At 64.7% G+C, this 17,771-nt stretch overlaps 1 protein-coding gene across 1 annotated transcript in view; it reads right to left on the bottom strand.

Moving 5' to 3' along the window:
* Positions 1-17,771, bottom strand: part of OBSCN (obscurin, cytoskeletal calmodulin and titin-interacting RhoGEF) — a 135,401-nt gene that overhangs the window by 77,892 nt on the left and 39,738 nt on the right. Inside the window, exons 18-41 of the mRNA XM_069467771.1 lie at positions 17,332-17,607; positions 16,097-16,372; positions 15,577-15,855; positions 15,189-15,455; positions 14,767-15,036; positions 13,682-13,948; positions 13,086-13,352; positions 12,764-12,876; positions 12,525-12,678; positions 12,243-12,404; positions 12,051-12,155; positions 10,911-11,177; positions 10,383-10,652; positions 8,928-9,194; positions 8,569-8,835; positions 8,209-8,475; positions 7,245-7,517; positions 6,322-6,588; positions 5,902-6,168; positions 2,577-2,849; positions 1,880-2,146; positions 1,156-1,422; positions 799-1,062; positions 239-502 (exon numbers count right to left, since the gene is read on the bottom strand). Of these exons, the coding sequence (XP_069323872.1) occupies positions 239-502; positions 799-1,062; positions 1,156-1,422; positions 1,880-2,146; positions 2,577-2,849; positions 5,902-6,168; positions 6,322-6,588; positions 7,245-7,517; positions 8,209-8,475; positions 8,569-8,835; positions 8,928-9,194; positions 10,383-10,652; positions 10,911-11,177; positions 12,051-12,155; positions 12,243-12,404; positions 12,525-12,678; positions 12,764-12,876; positions 13,086-13,352; positions 13,682-13,948; positions 14,767-15,036; positions 15,189-15,455; positions 15,577-15,855; positions 16,097-16,372; positions 17,332-17,607 (5,916 nt within the window). The remainder of the gene's footprint in view (positions 1-238; positions 503-798; positions 1,063-1,155; positions 1,423-1,879; positions 2,147-2,576; positions 2,850-5,901; positions 6,169-6,321; positions 6,589-7,244; positions 7,518-8,208; positions 8,476-8,568; positions 8,836-8,927; positions 9,195-10,382; positions 10,653-10,910; positions 11,178-12,050; positions 12,156-12,242; positions 12,405-12,524; positions 12,679-12,763; positions 12,877-13,085; positions 13,353-13,681; positions 13,949-14,766; positions 15,037-15,188; positions 15,456-15,576; positions 15,856-16,096; positions 16,373-17,331; positions 17,608-17,771) is intronic.

Raw genomic sequence — 17,771 nt, 5'->3', positions numbered from 1 at the left:
CATTTTTTTAAATTATTTGTTTCTCCCCATAATCATCTATTCCTGGCTGTGGCCCCCGCAGGGACTGGGAAAGTGCCTGTTCTCTGCTGTTTCCCAGCTCCTGAGATGGGTCCCCCAGAGCGGGTGAGAAATCCGTGCAGGAGCGAGGGAGAGAGACAAGGACACAGGCACACGGTGGGAACGTGCATGAGTGCTCAGACGCACAGCCACGTGCACACATGGCCAGACGCGGCTTTACCCCTGACGGTGAGCGTGGCCGAGGTCCTCTCCTGCCCGCACACACACGAGTACTCCCCGGCATCCGCCACGGCCAGGCCACCGATCTGCAGCTCACACGTGGTCCCGTCCTGCCTCACGCTGTATCTGTCCCCATCTCTGAGGGTCTCGGGCCCCTTCCGCCACTCCACAGGGTCCGCCTTGCTCAGCTCACACCGAAGCGTGGCCGTGGCCCCTTCCGTGGCCTCTTGGTTTCTCAGTCTTCCTATGAAGTGGGCAGGCAGGGCTGGGAAGGGACAGACAGACACGGAGAACATCAGACTCCCTGGAGGGGGCTGGGGGACAGAACGTGCCCAGACGGACACAGACTCCCCAGGACAGAACCCACAGCAACACAAGGAGGGAGGCCGCATGGACACGCTGCTTTCCGCTGCCTCCCACAACAGCCGGGGGGGCTGGAAGGGACTCCGCGGCGTGGAGGGAAGAGCGTGGCACAGAGTCCGGGGCAGTGAGTGGAAAGGGATGCAGGAAGTCAGTAATTAGACACCAGAACGCAGATTGAGCTGGACTCGTCCGTCTTACCCCTGACGGTGAGCGTGGCCGAGGTCCTCTCCTCCCCACACACGCAGGAGTACTCCCCGGCATCCGCCACGGCCAGGCCACGGATCTGCAGCTCACACGCGGTCCCGTCCTGCCGCAGGCTGTATCTGTCCCCATCTCTGAGGGTCTCGGGCCCCTTCCTCCACTCCACAGGGGCCGCCTTGCTCAGCTCACAGCGCAGCGTGGCCACAGTCCCTTCCGTGGCCTCCTTGTTTCTCAGTCTCCCCGTGAACTGGGCGGGCAGGGCTGCAACCAGGCCAGACAGGAGACGTCACCTGTGCTCTTCCGCACTGGATGCAGGGGCCACGTCAGCCTCACAGGGCAGAGGGGGAGGCTTACCTTTCACGGTGAGCGTGGCAGACGTCACCTGGTCCCCGAAGGAGCATGAGTACCGCCCGCTGTCCTGGGGCCGCAGGTCCCGCACCACCAGCTCCAGCACGGCACCCTCCTGGCGCAGGCTGTACTTGTCGCCCGACCTCAGGATGTTGTCCCCGCGTCGCCACTCCACGGGCGCAGCAACAGACGACAGGACGCAGCGCAGCGTCACAGCTCCGCCCTCCGGCACCTCCTGGTCCTTGAGGGCCTCGCGGAACCGCACCGGCCAGGCTGTGGACAGGCACGGGCTCGGCTCACCCTCCCTGCCCTGGGACCTCTGAAGGTGGAGGGGGGCTGGGGCAGGGGCCTCTGCAGGGGCCAGGGCCGGCCCACCTCGCCCCTGTGCCTCAGGGGCTGGTGGCAGGGACCCCAAGACCTCTGGGAAGGGGCAGATGTGGAGATGAGTGACAAGAAGGATGCTCCAAGCAGCAGGAGGACTGAGAAGGGTGGGGTGTCATGGACTGAACTGCGTCCCGCCCGCAAAATTCACATGGTGCGGCCCTGACCCTGGACCTCAGAATGTGGCTGTATGTGGAGGCAGGGCCTTTACAGACGGAAGTGAGGTACAACGAGCTCATCCGGCTGGGCAGCCTCATAAAAGAGGAGGTCACGACACAGACATGCACAGAGGGACGACCGCGAAGGACACAGGGAGAAGCCGGCACCTGCGAGCCCCGCGGGAGCTCACCGTGGACCCGGACGATGGCGCTGCAGCAGGCGCCCCGGGCCTCGCACTTGTAGCGCCCGCCGTCCTGCACGGTGGCCCCGCTGAGGACCAGCTGGGCCCGGCGGCCCTCATAGCTCAGCTGACACCGGGCAGACGGCCGCAGGGTCTTCCCGTCCTTGGTCCAGCACACAGGGCTGTCCGGGACACTGGTCTCACATGTGAGGATCAGGTCCTCACCCTCTGTGACGGTGGCATCCGTCAGCTCCCGGGAAAAGATGCTCGGCTTCTCTGGGGGACAGGGAGAGAGGCGAAAGGTGTCTGGGGGACGCCACTGTGTTGCCACTGCAGAGGTGACAGCAAACCAGGCAAGGCCCCGGGTCCGTGCCGCCTGCTGCCGCCCTCGGGCTGAGGCCGCAGAAAGGGCAGTGGAGGGAACCGGGCAGGCTCTGGGTGGCTCCCGCCCCAGCGGGACACAGGCTGGCCTGTGCCACACCAGGCACAATTCCACACGTCACACAGAAGGAACTCGGCGTGAAAGGGCAACCCAGCCTTCAGAGTCCCCACCCCACGGGCAGCCGGCTGCACCTTTTCCCTGCACCCGGGGACCACGCGCGGCACGTGGCTGAGCTACATCCACCCCTGCACAAGGCTGCCACCGAGTGACCTGGACAGTACGGAGTCCCCCACCACGGCTCTGGCCTCCAGGCACACAACCTACCGGTGACCCGCAGGGCAGCCGAGGCCCGCTGGTCGCCTGCCTCGAAGTGGATGGTGCCAGAGTCCTTGAGCGCAAGCTGCCGCAGCGTCAGTACGTGGTAGCCCCCGGGCTGGGCCTCGATCTCATTGAGCTCGTTGGGGTGCAGGGGCGTCTTGTCCAAGAACCAGTACACGGGCTTGTAGTCAGCCGGGGAGATCCGGCAGCGGAAGGTGGCCGCGGAGCCCTCCTGCACGTCCTCGTCCTCCAGGTCCTCGATGATGCGCACGCTCTGGCCTGCCAGGGCACAGAGGGGCACATCAGGGGTCCCTGCTGTCTGGGGGCCACTCGGCCTGCTCCCCAGGATGGCTCGAGAGTGGCTTTGCCTAAGGAGCTCCTGTTGCTGGAACTCCGAAAACAAGCAGATCAGAGCAGAACACTCCAAAGATATGTTCGGGGACCCCTCTGAGCCCCAAACCTTGGGGGTCCTTCTGCAAAGCCTGCTGGGAGAGCCCACAGCCTGCTGAGAACCAGAAGAGGTGCTATCCTGCCACCTCCGACAAAGCTGAGCTTCCCAAGGGTAGCTGCCTGTCTCCAAACCTGTTCTTGTCATTACGATCATGCAATGACATGAGATGTTAACAGAAGATACATGAGTGTTTTTACAGGGCTATGTTAAAATTTAATTCGAATGGTTTGGAGGATGGAAAATGTGGATTCCTAGAAAGAAGGTTTTTTTTGCTGTTGAATTAGTGATGTTAAAGAAAACAGAGAGTTTATGAACATTGAGGTAACTCATGCGTTCAGATTCCTTCCGCATCCGGAAGTTCCTGCAAGGAATGACTCCACTTTAAATGTGCGCGGCGCCCAAGAGACAAAAAAGCTGATGAGTGGACCTGCATGCAAAGAAATGGCTCCCGCACCCCCCACCAGACTGCTGGACATCTGTATGTTTTGATTTTTTTAAAAATATCTTTCATTATGTTATGACTCTCACCTTCACTGATTTTTTATTAACTATGATTACCAACTTTGTCAGATCATGGGGTTTTAATTATGCTAACAAAATGCTTTCACTAGATGTACCGAATCCACTAGAGAGAAAAAGTTGGAGTGAAGTTTCCTAGTTTATATTATTAGGTTGGTACAAAAGTAATTGCAGCTCTAGCATTGTTGAAATTTGCCATTTACTACTGGAATACATTCTTAAATGTGGTTATGTTGTACATCATTTTTCAATGTGCATTTCTCAATTTATGGTTTTTTCCCAATGACTTATTACTTGCTGTTTATTTTATATTTATTTTAAACTATGGAAATGATGTTAGACAAAAAGCAAATTTGAGCAATTTTCTTATTCAAGTTCAAAATGGGTCGTAAAACAGCAGAGACAACTGGCAACATCAACAACGCGTTTGGCCCAGGAACCGCTAACGCACGTACAGTGAGGTGGTGGTTGAAGAAGTTTTGCAAAGGAGACGAGAGCCGTGAAGATGAGGAGCACAGTGGCGGCCATCGGAAGTTGACAATGCCCAGTTGAGAGCGATCATCAAAGCTGATCCTCTGACAACTACACCAGAAGTTGCTGAAGAACTGACTGTGGACCATTCTGTGGTCACGCAGCATTTGAAGCAAATTGGAAAGGTGAAAAAGCTATCGAGGTGGGTGCCTCATGAGCTGACCAAAAATCAAAAAAATTGTCCTTTTGAAGTGTCGTCTTCTTTTCTTGTACACAACAATGAACCATTTCTTGATCGGACTGTGACATGATGAAAAGTGGATTTTATAGGACAACCTGCGATAACCAGCTCAGTGGCTGGACCGAGAAGCAGCTCCAAAGCTCTTCCCAAAGCCAAACTTGCACCACAAAAAGGCCTGGCCACTGTGTGGTGGGCCGCCGCCGCTCTGATCCACCACAGCTTTCTGTGTCCCGGCGAAACCATTCCATCTGAGACGTCTGCTCAGCAGATCAGTGAGATACACTGAAAACTGCAGCGCCTGCAGCCGGCATCGGTCCACAGAAAGGGCCCGATTCCTCCCCACGACAATGCCCGACCGCATGTCTCATAACCAACGCTTCAGAAGTTGCATGAATTGGGCTACGAAGTTTTGCCTCATCTGCCATGTTCACCTGACCTCTCACCAACTGACTACCGCTTCTTCAAGCATCTCAAACAGAGCCTTCCCAACCTTTTGCAGGGAAAACACTTCCACAGCCAGCAGGATGCAGAAAATGCCACCCAAGAGTCTGTCGAATCCTGAAGCATGGATTCTGCTACAGGAATAAATAAACTTATCTCTCGTTGGCAAAAATGTGTTGATTGTAATGGTTCCTATTTTGATCAGGAAAGATGTATTTGAGCCCAGTTATAATGATTTAAAATTAACAGTCTGAAACCATAATTACTTTTGCACCAACCTAATACTTCTTTATTTTGTTGTTTTGTTGGTTTTGTTGTTTGAGACAGGGTCTCGCTCTGTTGCCAGGCTGGACTGCAACAGTGTGATCGCAGCTCACTGCAGCCTCGAATTCCTGGGCTCAAGCGATCCTCCTGCCTCTGCCTCCCAAGCAGCTGGGACTACAGGTGTGTGTCACCATGTCTGGCTAGTTTCTTAACTTTTTAGTAGACATGGGGTCTCACTATGTGCCCAGGCCAGTCTTCAACTCCTGGCCTCAGATGATGCTCTCTCCTCAGCCCCTCAGAGTGCCGAGATTACAGGCGTGAGCCGCGCGCCTGGCCGTACGCTCTAGCACACCGAGCTCCCCACCGCACAGTGGCCTGCGCCACCTCAGGACTCTGTAGGGCCCCACCGGCGAGCAGGCTCTCACCAGAGGCAGCTGCCTGACCTGGGACTTACCGGCCTCCAAACTATAAGAAATCAATTCCTTTCCTTTATGCATCACCCAGTTCCAGGTATTCTGTTACAAGCAACAGAAAATGAACTAAGACGCCACCATAAGTATCAATGACAACACTATGGGCCATGGGTTCTTCCCTGGGAGCACCTGAAGCTCCCTGGCCGTCAGCACACCTGGCCAGGCTGCCCCTCCGAGAAGAGGCGCTACATCGTGTGTTCAAATACATGCAGAAGTCACACAGGGGGCCTGGCACACGCTGCTCATGCATGTGGGAAACACCAGTCAGCAAATAAATGTGTGAGTAAGTGAAGGTCATTGGCTCGTTCCCAGAAGGTCAAGCTGGGAGAGCCTCAGAGACTACCCAGGGCGTCCCCTCCGCCCTCAGAGGCTGAGGTTGTTCCCACCCGGAGCCCAATCTCTGACCGTATCTGAGTCTTCAGGGTCAAGTTCAAACAGAGCCTGGGCCTGAGCACACCCGGCCGGCCTCACCTTGCACCAGCAGCCGGGCGCGGGACTGGGCCTGGCCGATGTCGCAAGTGTAGGTGTCGCTGTCGGCCTTCTCCAGGGCAGTGACGGTGAGCCTCAGCGTCAGGCCCTCCTGGCTGGGCCGGTGCTTCCCTGAGGCCCGCAGCTCCGTGAGGCCCTTGCGCCAGGTCACTGCGGCCGCGGGCCTCTCCGTCTTGCACGCGAACACAGCCGTGCCCTTCTCCTCCACGTGCAGGTCGGCCAGCTCCTCCGTGAACCGGTTTGCCTTTTCTGCGGGCGGGAGACGGAGGCGGAACAGGTCGGGTGTGAGGCCTGGGCGAGCCCTGCCCACCTGGGACAGGGGAGCTGAGGTTCCCGGGGGTGCCCTGCTGTGGGGGGAGAGGCCACCGCAGGGCCACGCATGGGGCTTCCCGTGGCGTCTACCTTCCACGCGGAGGCTGGCCGTGCTCTTGGACTCCTCCACCTCACACGTGTAGGTGCCCGAATCCTTGAGCGAGGCCCCGCGGACGACCAGCGTGGCCTGCGTGCCCTCGACGAGCACGTCGTACTTCTGACTCTTGCGGATGGCCTTGCCGTCCTTCAGCCAGCGCACGGGGGCGCCCGCCCGCGACAGCTCACAGCGCAGCACCACGTCCTCGCCCAGCACGGCTCGCTGGTCTTCCAGGGGCTTCGTGAAGTTCGCCGGCCTCTCTGAAGGGAGCGGACACGGCTGCCCGTGAGGTGCGGCCGTGGCGCCAGCCACACAGGTACCCACCACCCCGGCTACAGCCACGGCCCCAGCCGCAGCCTGGGTGGGAACAGGGTCAGGCGTCTGAGAATGTTCAATCTCTAGTGACCAAGACCACAGAACCTACAGCCCTCACACGTGGGAACCCCAGGAGCCTCAGAGCCCCGGAACCCTGTATGAGATGCAATCGTGTCCCATCAGCACCCTGAGCCTGTCACTCAGGCCGTGGCCACGGGCCGGCTGCGCCTGTGAGTGAGCTCCCTGGATCCGCAGCAAGTGTATGACTAGGAGCACAATTCCAGGGCTGTCCATGGTGATCTCACAGCCGAGCGGGTGGCTCTGGCCTCGGCTCAGGGTCGTCACACGGGCTCAGTGAGCCACCGGCCCTGGCATCTGCTGACCGCTCAGCACAATCAGACCGTGGATTGGACCAGAATCCGGCCTGCACCAGAGGCTCGGGGAAGCCTGCCTGAGAGTGTGACCCCCTCCCTACATGAGTGGCGTCTCCCCAAGGACCCCAGCAGGGACCCCTGGGCCCCCACAGCCTCTAGAAGGGGCGAGGGGAGATGAGCCCTGGAAGCCCACTGGTGGCTGCCCCGCCCTGGCCAGACGTGCCCACCTCTGACGATGAGCGAGGCCTTGGAGGTAAGGCCCCGCACGGAGAAGACCACCTCCCCGGCGTCGCTGGGCGCAGCGTCAGTGACAGTCAGCATGTATTTCCGGCCCTGGCTCGTGGCCCGGAAGTGGCCGGAGCTGCCCACCGTCTTCCCATCAACTGTCCACGCAGCTGGGTCACCGGTGCTCTCGTGGGACAGGACACACTCAAAGGTGCAGCTCTCGCCTGCCAGCACCTCCGTCGTCTTTAGCCGCTTGGTGATGCCCACGTGCAGGTCTGCAGGCCACAGGAACAGGTCAGGCCGGCCACAGGCGCAGCCCCAAGATGATGGCACTGCCCCCGGCCAGACCCCAGGACGGACCAGACCCAGAGGGGCCAGGCCGTGCTGCCCCGCCCATCAGCAGGGGCCCTTCGCCTGGAGTTGGCCACGTCCCGGTGTCTGGAAGACTAAGACCGCTGAGCTCCACTCAGCTCAGGGTGGCCGAGAGCACAGACCGGCTGCAGTTGTCACAGGCCCATAACATCCCAGAGAGGAAAGACGGGAGCCCGGAGGAAGGGAGGCCTCAGACGGGGTGAGCCAACCCAGACGCCTCCAGGGTTAGGATCTGGATTGCAGGTGGCTGGGCAAGGACAGTGGCACACTCAGGGGCCAGGTGACCACCCTGCGGTTGAGGGACCCGCCCTGCCTGAGAGGGACGTGCCCCAGGGGACCACACCCAGGGCTGGGGCAGGGAGACGACAGCTCTGCCCTGCCAGCCAGCGACCTCAGGAAGGCCCTGTGGGGTGGGGACGTGGCCACCCACAGCCCCTGCCTGGGGTCTCGGCTTCTCCCCTCCCCACCCCCAGGAGGCTCCTCGGCCTCCCCGGCTCAGCCGAGCAGCCCCTCATCTCAGAGAACGGGGCAGGCTGCCCCGCAGAGGCTGACCACCCAGTCCCCCGCAGCCCGCCCGACCTTGCAGCCACGCACCGTGCACGCTGACCCGGGCTCGGGTCTCCTCCGTGCCCACGTGGCAGGTGTACAGGCCGGCGTCCTCAGGGCTCAGGTCATGCACCACAAGCCCCCTCGTGCCGGCCGTGTGCAGGAAGTCGTACTTGTCACTGGGGCCCAGGGGCACACCGTCTTTGTGCCACACCACGCGGGCCTGGGGGTCGGACACCTCACACTGCAGGGCCAGGGTGCCACGCTCCTCTGCGGACACGTCGTCCAGCGCCTTCAGGAACACCACCGGCTTCGCTGCAGGGAGGGCACGGGCTGGTGAGGGGAGCCTGAGGCCCACCCCGAGCGTGGGACCCCGCAGGCACCGCAGACCCCACGGGGCTGTCTCACCTCGGACCTCCAGGCGGGCGGAGGCCGACACCTTCGGGGAGGCCGCGCGCACCATGCCCGTGTCTGCCAGGCGGACGCTCTTCAGCACCAGCGTGTGGCGCCGGCCCTCGTGTGTGATCTCGTGGAAGCTGTCGTTGTACAAGGGTGTCCCGTTGAGTGACCACTCGACCTCCTCGTCCTCGTGGGACAGCTCGCAGGAGAAGCTGGCCCGGCCGTCCTCTGTGGCCTCAGCGTCCTGCAGCGGCTGTGTCACCATCACCTCCCGAGCTGTGAGGGGTGTAGAGACTCAGCGCCGGGCTGGCTGGCTGCCCCTGTCCTTGGAGGCTCTCCCCATGCCCGCAATCCCCACTGCACCCCACCTTCCACGGTGACCTCGGCGCTGCTCTGGGCACTGCCTGCCTGGCACCGGTAGATGCCGGCATCGGCGGGCGTGAGCCGGAGGACGCGCAGCTCGGCCATCTGACCCTGCAGGCTCATCTTGAATTTGTCGGAGGGAGACAGGGGTGTGTTATCCTTGTACCACTGCACGGCCTTAGGGGGTGGCCGGAAGTCACAGGACAGGACCACCGACTGCAGTTCGCGCCCCGTCTTGGGCTCCAGAGGCCGTGTGAGGACCACGGGGATGTCTGCAGGGAGCAGGGACAGGCTGGGCTGCGGGGCCGCGGGGAACTCATTGCCCTGCCCTGCCCTGCCCTGCCCTGCCTGCCCTGCCCTGCCCTGCCCGCCCTGCCTCCGCCCTGCCCTGCCTCCGCCCTGCCCTGCCTCCGCCCTGCCCTGCCTCCGCCCTGCCTGCCCTGCCCTGCCCTGCCCTGCCCTGCCCTGCCTGCCCTGCCCTGCCTGCCCTGCCCTGCCTCCGCCCTGCCCTGCCCTGCCCTGCCTGCCCTGCCCTGCCCTGCCCTGCCCTGCCCTGCCTGCCCTGCCCTGCCTCTGCCTCTGCCATGCCCTGCCCTGCCATGCCCTGCCTCTGCCTCTGCCATGCCCTGCCCTGCCATGCCCTGCTTCCGCTCTGCCCTGCCTCCGCCCTGCCCTGCCCTGCCCTGCCCTGCCTGGCCTGCCTGCCCTGCCCTGCCCTGCCTGCCTTGCCATGCCCTGCCTCTGCCTCTGCCATGCCCTGCCCTGCCATGCCCTGCCCTGCCTGCCCTGCCCTGCCTCCGCCCTGCCCTGCCTGCCCTGCCCTGCCTCCGCCCTGCCCTGCCCTGCCTGCCCTGCCCTGCCTCCGCCCTGCCCTGCCCTGCCCTGCCCTGCCTGCCCTGCCCTGCCTGCCTGCCCTGCCCTGCCCTGGCCTGCCTCCGCCCTGCCCTGCCCTGCCCTGCCCTGCCCTGCCTCCGCCCTGCCCTGCCCTGCCCTGCCTGCCCTGCCCTGCCCTGCCCTGCCTGCCCTGCCCTGCCTCCGCCCTGCCCTGCCCTGCCCTGCCCTGCCTGCCCTGCCCTGCCTCCGCCCTGCCCTGCCCTGCCTCCGCCCTGCCCTGCCCTGCCTCCGCCCTGCCCTGCCTGCCCTGCCCTGCCTCCGCCCTGCCCTGCCCTGCCCTGCCTCCGCCTGTCCACCTGTCGATCTGAACTGCCTCCTCTGTGGCCCTGAACTATGTCCACTCGTGGCCTTGCGCCATGTCCATTTGTGACCCTGAACCGCATCCACCTGGTCCTGAACTATGTCTTCTTGTGGCCCTGAGCTGTGTCCACTCACGGCCCTAAACTGCACCCTCCTGTGGCCCTGAGCTGTGTCATACCCTGGCCCTGAGCCACATCTCCTCGTGGCCCTGGACCACACCCACATGTGGCCCCGCCCCATGTCCACCCATGGGGCTGAGCCCTCACCTGAGACCACCAGGCGGGCGGAGGAGCGGGACTTGCCGATGGTGAAGTGCACGGGCCCGGTCATGGTGGAGTAGGTCCGCCGCAGCGTCAGCCGGTGCACCGTGCCCTCCTGCTCCATGCCCACGTCCGGCCCTGCCTTCAGCACCGTCTTCCCCAGGAGCCACTTGGGCGGCCGCACCGAGGGGATGGAGGTCTCGCACTCGAACCAGGCGGGGGCGGGCTCCATCACCGTCACGTCCTGCAGGCCCCGCACGATGGTGATGGATTGCTCTGTGGGGCGAGAGTGGTCACCAGCGGGTCCCACGGGGAGGACCGGCCATCCCCTCCTGCAGGCTCCAGTTCCCCACTGGGAACAAACCCCATCCCGCCACACCGAACGCGTGCTCGCTTCTGCCCCGGTTGCCCGGACGCGCCAGCCAGGGCCCTCTCACGCCCGGCCCCTCCAGGAGTGCAGGGCAAACAGCTGGTGGAAGCCAGAGAGACCCTCCCCACTGGCGACCTTGACAGCTGCCCACAGCCCTGCCCCACCTTCCACAAAGAACTGGGCGCTGGTCTTGACGTCACCGGCATCGCAGGTGTAGGTGTCCTCGTCCTCAGGCTGCACGTCTTTGATGACCAGCTTGCGGTAGACGCCATCGCTGACCATCTCGTACCTGGGCCCGGGCTGCAGCTCCTGGCTGCCCTTGAACCACCGCACCTGGGCGCTGGCCCGAGACACCTGACACTCCAGCACGCCCCGGTGCTTCTCCATGGCGATCTTGTCCCGCAGCGGGCGTAGGAGGGTCACCGGCAGCTCTGCGGGCACAGCAGCCGAGGCAGGAAATCAGGGCCAGCGCTTGGCACTCGGGCCTCAGGGTCCTCAGCCAAGGGCAGGGGCCAAAGGGGGGCAGGGGCCTGGCACCTGCTTGGCCCCCACAGTTCATGGGTGCCCCGGCCAACAGGTGGCTAGGCCGAGCATCTCCTCTGAGATGGTCTGGGGTCCCCTGCATACAATCTGACCACCAGAGAGGTGGGCGCACCCCCACCCCACCCCCGGCACCCTGAATGCTCACGCATGTGCCCATCGTGCCCCCATCCCAGCCCCACAGGTACCTGTCCTGGTCCCACGTGCGCTCCCCACCCATCCGTGCCCCGCCCCTTGCTCACCCCGCCCACTCCCTCCCCGTGCAGGCCCCGCCCTGTACTCTCTGCCCCCCCTGCCCATGCCCCTGCCTGCCTTCTCCCCACCCCACCCTGTGCTCGCCCTGCCCATGCCCCTCCTGGCAGCACCCCTTCCCTCCCACACACCCCACGGCCACTCTCCCATGACTGTCACCTCCGCCTGCCAGGGCCGCATACCCCTTCTCTCCAGCACTGGCTGCAGCCTGGGGGCAGAGTCCCCTTACACCACCATGTTAAACACGGGCCTGGGGGAAACCCCCAAGACAGCTTCCCTGCCCTCATCTTCCCACCAAGGAGGCCACAGCCCCTCGCCCATCCTAAGTCAGTCTGCTGTCCCCCTCCCTGGACGGCCCGGGAGCCCCAGGTGTGTCCTGGGCCAGCTGGCCCATGAAGCCGCACACACACACATACTCTCGTGCACACACACATGCACACACATGTACATGCACACACACACGTGTACACACACATGCATGCACATACACGCCGTGCAGCACCCCGCCTCACCTTTCACTCGGAGCTGGGCACACGATTCTGCGTTTTCTGCCACAAACTTGATTTCTCCCGCATCTTCCGCCAGGACCCTCCAGTAGATGAGCGTGTATGTCCTTCCTGGGGAGAAGAGCACTCAGCGCGTGGGTCCGGGGAGCAGGAAGCGGAGCCGGCGCTCGGGACCCAGGCCGCCCGCAGCCCGCCTACCTTCCTGGCGGATGCGCACGTTGTCGCTGGGCCGCAGCTTGCTGCCCTCGTGGAACCACTGGGCGGGCACCTCATCATGGGACACCTCGCAGGAGAAGGTGGCCCCTTCCTTCTCCGTCACTTCGACATCTTCCAGGGGCCTCACGATCTGCACGTTGCGGCCTGGGGCAGCGAGGAAAGCCCCGTTGCGCCCAGACACACGAGCGGCTCCCAGCGTCCCCCACCCCGCCCGGCGGAGGGCCACGCCTGCGCGCAGAGGGGAGGTCTGCGCACCGTCCTCACCTTGCACCTTCACGGAGGCGGAGCTCTGGGCGTCCCCAGCGTCACACACGTAAACGCCCTGGTCCGAGAACTCACAGCGGTAGATGACCAGACTCCTGCAGGCGCCCTGGGCCGCCACGCCCACCGTCTTGCCCGGCCGCAGCTCCACGCCATCCTGCGGAGCAGAGGCGGGTCAGGGCTGGGCGGCCCACGTGGGAGGCGGGCAGGACGCAAAGGAGTCCCCGAGGAGAGGGAGGCACCTTCAGCCAGCGCACGTCCACGTTGGGACGGGACAGCTCACACTCCAGGGTCGCCTTCTCCTTATGAGTGGTCACCACGTCCTGCAGCGGGCGCGTGAACCGCACAGGCAGCTCTGCGGGAGCAGGAGGGGCCGGTGAGGGAGGGGCGGGGTGGGAAGCGCCCTCCTGGTGGGGACGGAATCACACAGCTGGCTCTGGAACGAGCTCCCTGGCAGGATTCCACGTCCCGGTTCCCTCTGTCCCCACCTGCCTCCCCAAGCCCCCTAAGGGACAGGGGCGAGTGTGGCTCTGGAGTGTGTCCTACCCACCGCAACCCACGCACCAGAGACGATGAGCCGCGCGGACGTGTGCACGCCCTCCGCCTTAAAGGCCACCAGGCCGCTGTCCTCGGGCCGCAGCCCCGAGAGCGTGAGGGTGTGCCTGGGGCCGCGCACGTCTAGGTGGCACGTGGGCCCCGGCTGGAGCCGCAGGCCGTCGCGCGTCCAGGTGCCCTCCACGTCGGCGTGAGACAGCTCCACTTCCATGGTGGCCGCGCCCTGCTCCCGCGCCTGCACCTCCTGTAGGCCCCGCACGAGGCGGACCTGGCGCACTGTGGACCCAGGCGGGGGCGCGGGTGAGCGGAGGCGCGGAGACCCTGCCCTCCGAGCCTAGTGAGGGCAGCCGCCCCCAGGACCTGTCCCTCCAGAGGGAGGCCCCGCCCCCAGGGCCAGCCCTCCCGCCCTCCGTCCCCCTCCCCCTCCCTCTCGATGACCCCCGTTCCTCTCGATGACCCCCCCAGGACCAGCCCTCCCGCCCTCCGTCCCCCTCCCCCTCCCTCTCGATTACCCCCCCCAGGACCAGCCCTCCCGCCCTCCGTCCCCCTCCCCCTCCCTCTCGATGACCCCCCCCAGGCCCAGCCGCCCCCACCCCCAGGCTCACTCTCCACCGTGAGTTTGGCCTGTGTCTTGTCGTGGGGCGTTTCGCAGCCGAAGAAGCCGCGGTCGGTGAACCCCACGTTATGCAGAACCAGGCGGTGCCGCGCGCCCTCGGCGTGGATCTCCACATTCTCGCCCCGCGCCAGGGCCACCGCGTTCCGCGTCCACCGCAGCTCGGGCCACGGCCGCGTCAGCTCCACCTCCAGGGTCACCGAGCTCCGCTCCTCCACCGTCTGCGGCTCCAGCTTCCTCTTGAACAGCACCGGCGCCTCTGGGGAGGCGGCAGGGGGCGCGGTCAGGGCGGCCGTCGCCCACCGCCACCTGGGGACAGCCAGGCACGGAGGGCGCGCCTCCTCTCGCCCCGTGTTCCAACTCCACGCTGGGCGCGGTTATGTACACACGCACCTGCCACCTGTATGAGTTCATGGGCCCAGGGGGGCTTCCCTCCCAGCCCCCGCCCGCTTTCTGCTGCCCTGCTCTGAACAAGGCGCCAGTGCCTGGAACGCCGGAGCGTGGCCCTGGCCAGCAGCACCGGGTTCCGGAAACCCGAGAGGCAGGCGGACCGGGAACCCCAGATGCCTCTGTGCTTTAACAAGGTTCTGGGTCGCATGTGCACGTTAAGACATGAAAAACAGGTTCTGGTGGGCCTCTCAGCTGTAAGATGCCTCCTTGATCACCCCACACGGTGCGTCTGCCTACATCACTGCCTCACTCAAGAACCTGCCATGGCTCCCTATTCGCTTCAGCAGTGTGAGCAGCTCATCCCACCCCTGCCTCCGCAGTGCACTGGCTGCCACCCTCAGCCCTCTCCCTGCCGTCCCCGGGGCTCAGCATGGGGCCCCGTCCAGGAAGCCTCCCTGGACTGCCTCAACTTCTGCCATTCCCTGCCGGGTGTGCCTGTATGGTTGTATCTTCTCCCTTCCAGAGAGGGCACCCGGCCCCTCAGGCCCACCCAAATCTCCTGTCCCACCAGACCTCCTGTCCCCTGAGGTCAGCTAGACCAGCTAGACCAGCAGGGCACGTGCCGACTTGGAACCAGCCGGCCAGGGAAGCTCCCTGTGGCACGAAACCGCCGGCCCCCACACTCACCTCGGACCCGCAGGGCAGCGGACGAGGAGGCGCCCTCTGCCTCCACTGTGATCTGGCCCGAGTCCTCCAGCGCCAGGCCCGAGATGGTCAGGCTGTGGCCGGCACCGCTCTGCGCTATGACAAACTTCTCACTGGGCTGCAGCGCGGCGCCCTCCCTGTACCAAGTGACCACCGCATCGCCGGGGGACACCACGCAATGGAAGGTAGCCTCGCAGCCCTCCTCCGCGACCACGGGGCTCAGCCCCGAGGTGAACTTGACCACGCGGGGCACTGCGGACAGGAAGGAGGTCTGCTTCAGAGCCGGTGGGCAGGCAGGAGGGGCGCGTCCCCACCTTGCAGGCGCCGAGAGAAAAGACACCTCCTCCAGGAAGCCACCCAGGAATATACCCGCGCCCAGGCCCCATTCCCCGGCGCCTGCATACCACTGACTGTGAGGCACGCGCTGGTGCTGTCATCACGGCTCTCACACGCGTACTCCCCGGCGTCCTCGGCTCGTAGCCCGGAAATGGTGAGCGAGCGCAGGGGGCCCTCGGCCACCATCTGGAAGCGCTTGCCGGGCCGCAGCTGTGCGCTCCCGCAGCGCCACACCACCTCCGCCTGCGCGGGGCTCAGCTCGCAGGCCAGCGTCACCGTGCCGCCCAGCTCCCCGCTCACAGGCTCCAGGGCCCGGCAGAACTTGGCGACAACCTCTGCCAGCACAACAGGACGTCAGCCGCAGCTCTGCCCACACCGCCCCTGTGCCCTGAGCTCCCCACTGCCCGGCTTTGGAGCACGGGGGTCTCCGGGGGCCTCCACCGCCCCCCAGCTCACCTTCCACCTGCACCGGGAAGTCCTGGCCCTCAGCACCCGCACGGCAGCTGTAGACAGCGCTGTCCACGACCTGGGCACCACGCACGGTGAGAGTGTGGGTGTCCCCCACGCTGGCTGTCTCGTGCCGCTTGCTTCTGCGAATCTCCACGCCATCCTTGAGCCATGTCACTGCGGCCACAGAGGGTGTGGCCAGCGTGGCGGTCAGGACGATGTCTTCATGCTCCCTGACCACCAGAGGCTCCCTGCGGCCGGGTCTCTCTGGAACTTGCGGTTCAGGCTCTGGGGGAAGCAAAGCTGGCGTAAGAGCAGGAGCCCTGGCACTCCTGCCCTGGGAGCCGCTCCCCCTCAGGGCCACGTGGTGGGAGGAAACCAGCAAGGGGACCACCTGCAGTGCCCACTGCCCTTCAAGGGCCACCCTGTCCAACACTCAGCAGCAGGGGCCACCATCCAGGATCCCAGGCACCATGCAGTGTAGCCCACATCTCCAAACAAGGCCACTCTGCCAGCCAAAACGACCCACCTGTGACGTCCAGGCGGAAGGACACCCTCTGGCCCCTGGCCTCGCAGCTGTACTCCCCGGCGTCCGCCCTGCCCGCCTGCGCCACCACCAGCCGCCTCTGCTTCCCCTTTGCCTCCACGCGCACTTTGGAGCTGGGGCTCAGCTGCTTCCCGTCCTTGTACCACGTCACCTCCGTCTGCGCCTGGGCCACCTCGCAGCTCAGCGTGGCGCTGGCCCCCGCCTCGGCCTGCACCTGGCTGTGCTCTGGCTGCTCCTTGGCGAACACCGCCTTGGGCTCTGGGGACAGACAGGAGGGACACAGGGTGAGAGACCCCAGACCAGACCCAGCCCATCCGTCAGGGCCTGGGCTCGCCCTGAACCCAGCGGTGGCCACGGACACTGTCAGGGGACACTGGACCTGGCACCACAGTGGGTGGAGTTGCGGGTTCCGACGCTGTGCTGACGGCTCCACGCGCTGCCCTTTGGGGACAGACAGCCCCGCCCAGCTCAGGTCCCCTGGACACCCCAGCCTGTCCCCCTCCCACCCCTCCCCCACCACACAGAGGCCGCAGACACAGGCACGGGGCAGGGGCAGGAGGGACGGTCCCCTTGACCACCAGACCAGGCACCTGTGCCCTTGCTGGCCAAGGGCACACAGGGAAGGTCAGAGAGCCGCGTGCCAGGGCAGCCAATCACCAGCCAGCTGAGAGCCAGGTGGCCCTCAGGAGAGCGGTGGCTGAGTGACATGTGGTCTCCTGTGCCCAGGCTAAGGGACAGCGTGGACAGGATGAAGGGAGGACGTGAGGGGGGAAGGACAGATGGACACGTGGTGATGACCAAGGGGCCCAGCACAGAGGATGGGCGGGCACAGGGGCTCCTGCCACCTGCAGGACCTGCTGTCCAGTCACGGGACGTCCCTTCTGCATATCCCCAAACACCCCACAGAGGGCTCATCAGACCACATCAGACCTGGACCCCAGAGCCCCCTGCACACGTCCCCCCACCGTCCCCATCACGCCCAGCTCAGCCACACCAGGCACACACTGGGGTCAGCTCAGCCATGGGCCTGCTCTGCCCTGATGACAGGATGACACTGGCCCGGGAGCCACCAGGCAGAGCTGGGGACACGGCTCTGAGGCCCACAGAGGGGGAAGGTGCCTCACTGCAGCTCAGGCTGCCCAAATGTGGCCTGTCCCCCAGAGTTTCCCGTGTGACGTGAAGGGTCCCTGTCCATTCTGCCCCACCCTGGCACCCACCTGTGACGTCCAGGTGGAAGGACACCCTCTGGCCCCCGGCCTCGCAGCTGTACTCCCCGGCGTCCGCCCTGCCCGCCTGCGCCACCACCAGCCGCCTCTGCTTCCCCTTTGCCTCCACGCGCACTTTGGAGCTGGGGCTCAGCCGCTTCCCGTCCTTGTACCACGTCACCTCCGTCTGCGCCTGGGCCACCTCGCAGCTCAGCGTGGCGCTGGCCCCCGCCTCGGCCTGCACCTGGCTGCGCTCTGGCTGCTCCTTGGCGAACACCGCCTTGGGCTCTGGGGACAGACAGGAGGGACACACAAGGTCAGAGAAACCCTCTAGGTCAGGGAGGCATCGCTGGGGAGAGACGGCCTGGAAGACGGGGAGGCAGGAGGGACAGTCACGTCTCCAGGCTCTGCACCAGCCATGTGGCCCGCACAAGCCCCACCTCCTCTCAGCA

The sequence above is a fragment of the Eulemur rufifrons genome, chromosome 4 (genome assembly GCF_041146395.1).
Source record: "Eulemur rufifrons isolate Redbay chromosome 4, OSU_ERuf_1, whole genome shotgun sequence".
In the NCBI taxonomy this organism is placed as follows: Eukaryota; Metazoa; Chordata; class Mammalia; order Primates; family Lemuridae; genus Eulemur; species Eulemur rufifrons.
Note: the sequence above shows the minus strand (reverse complement) of the source record. Positions and strands in the feature narration are given on the sequence as shown.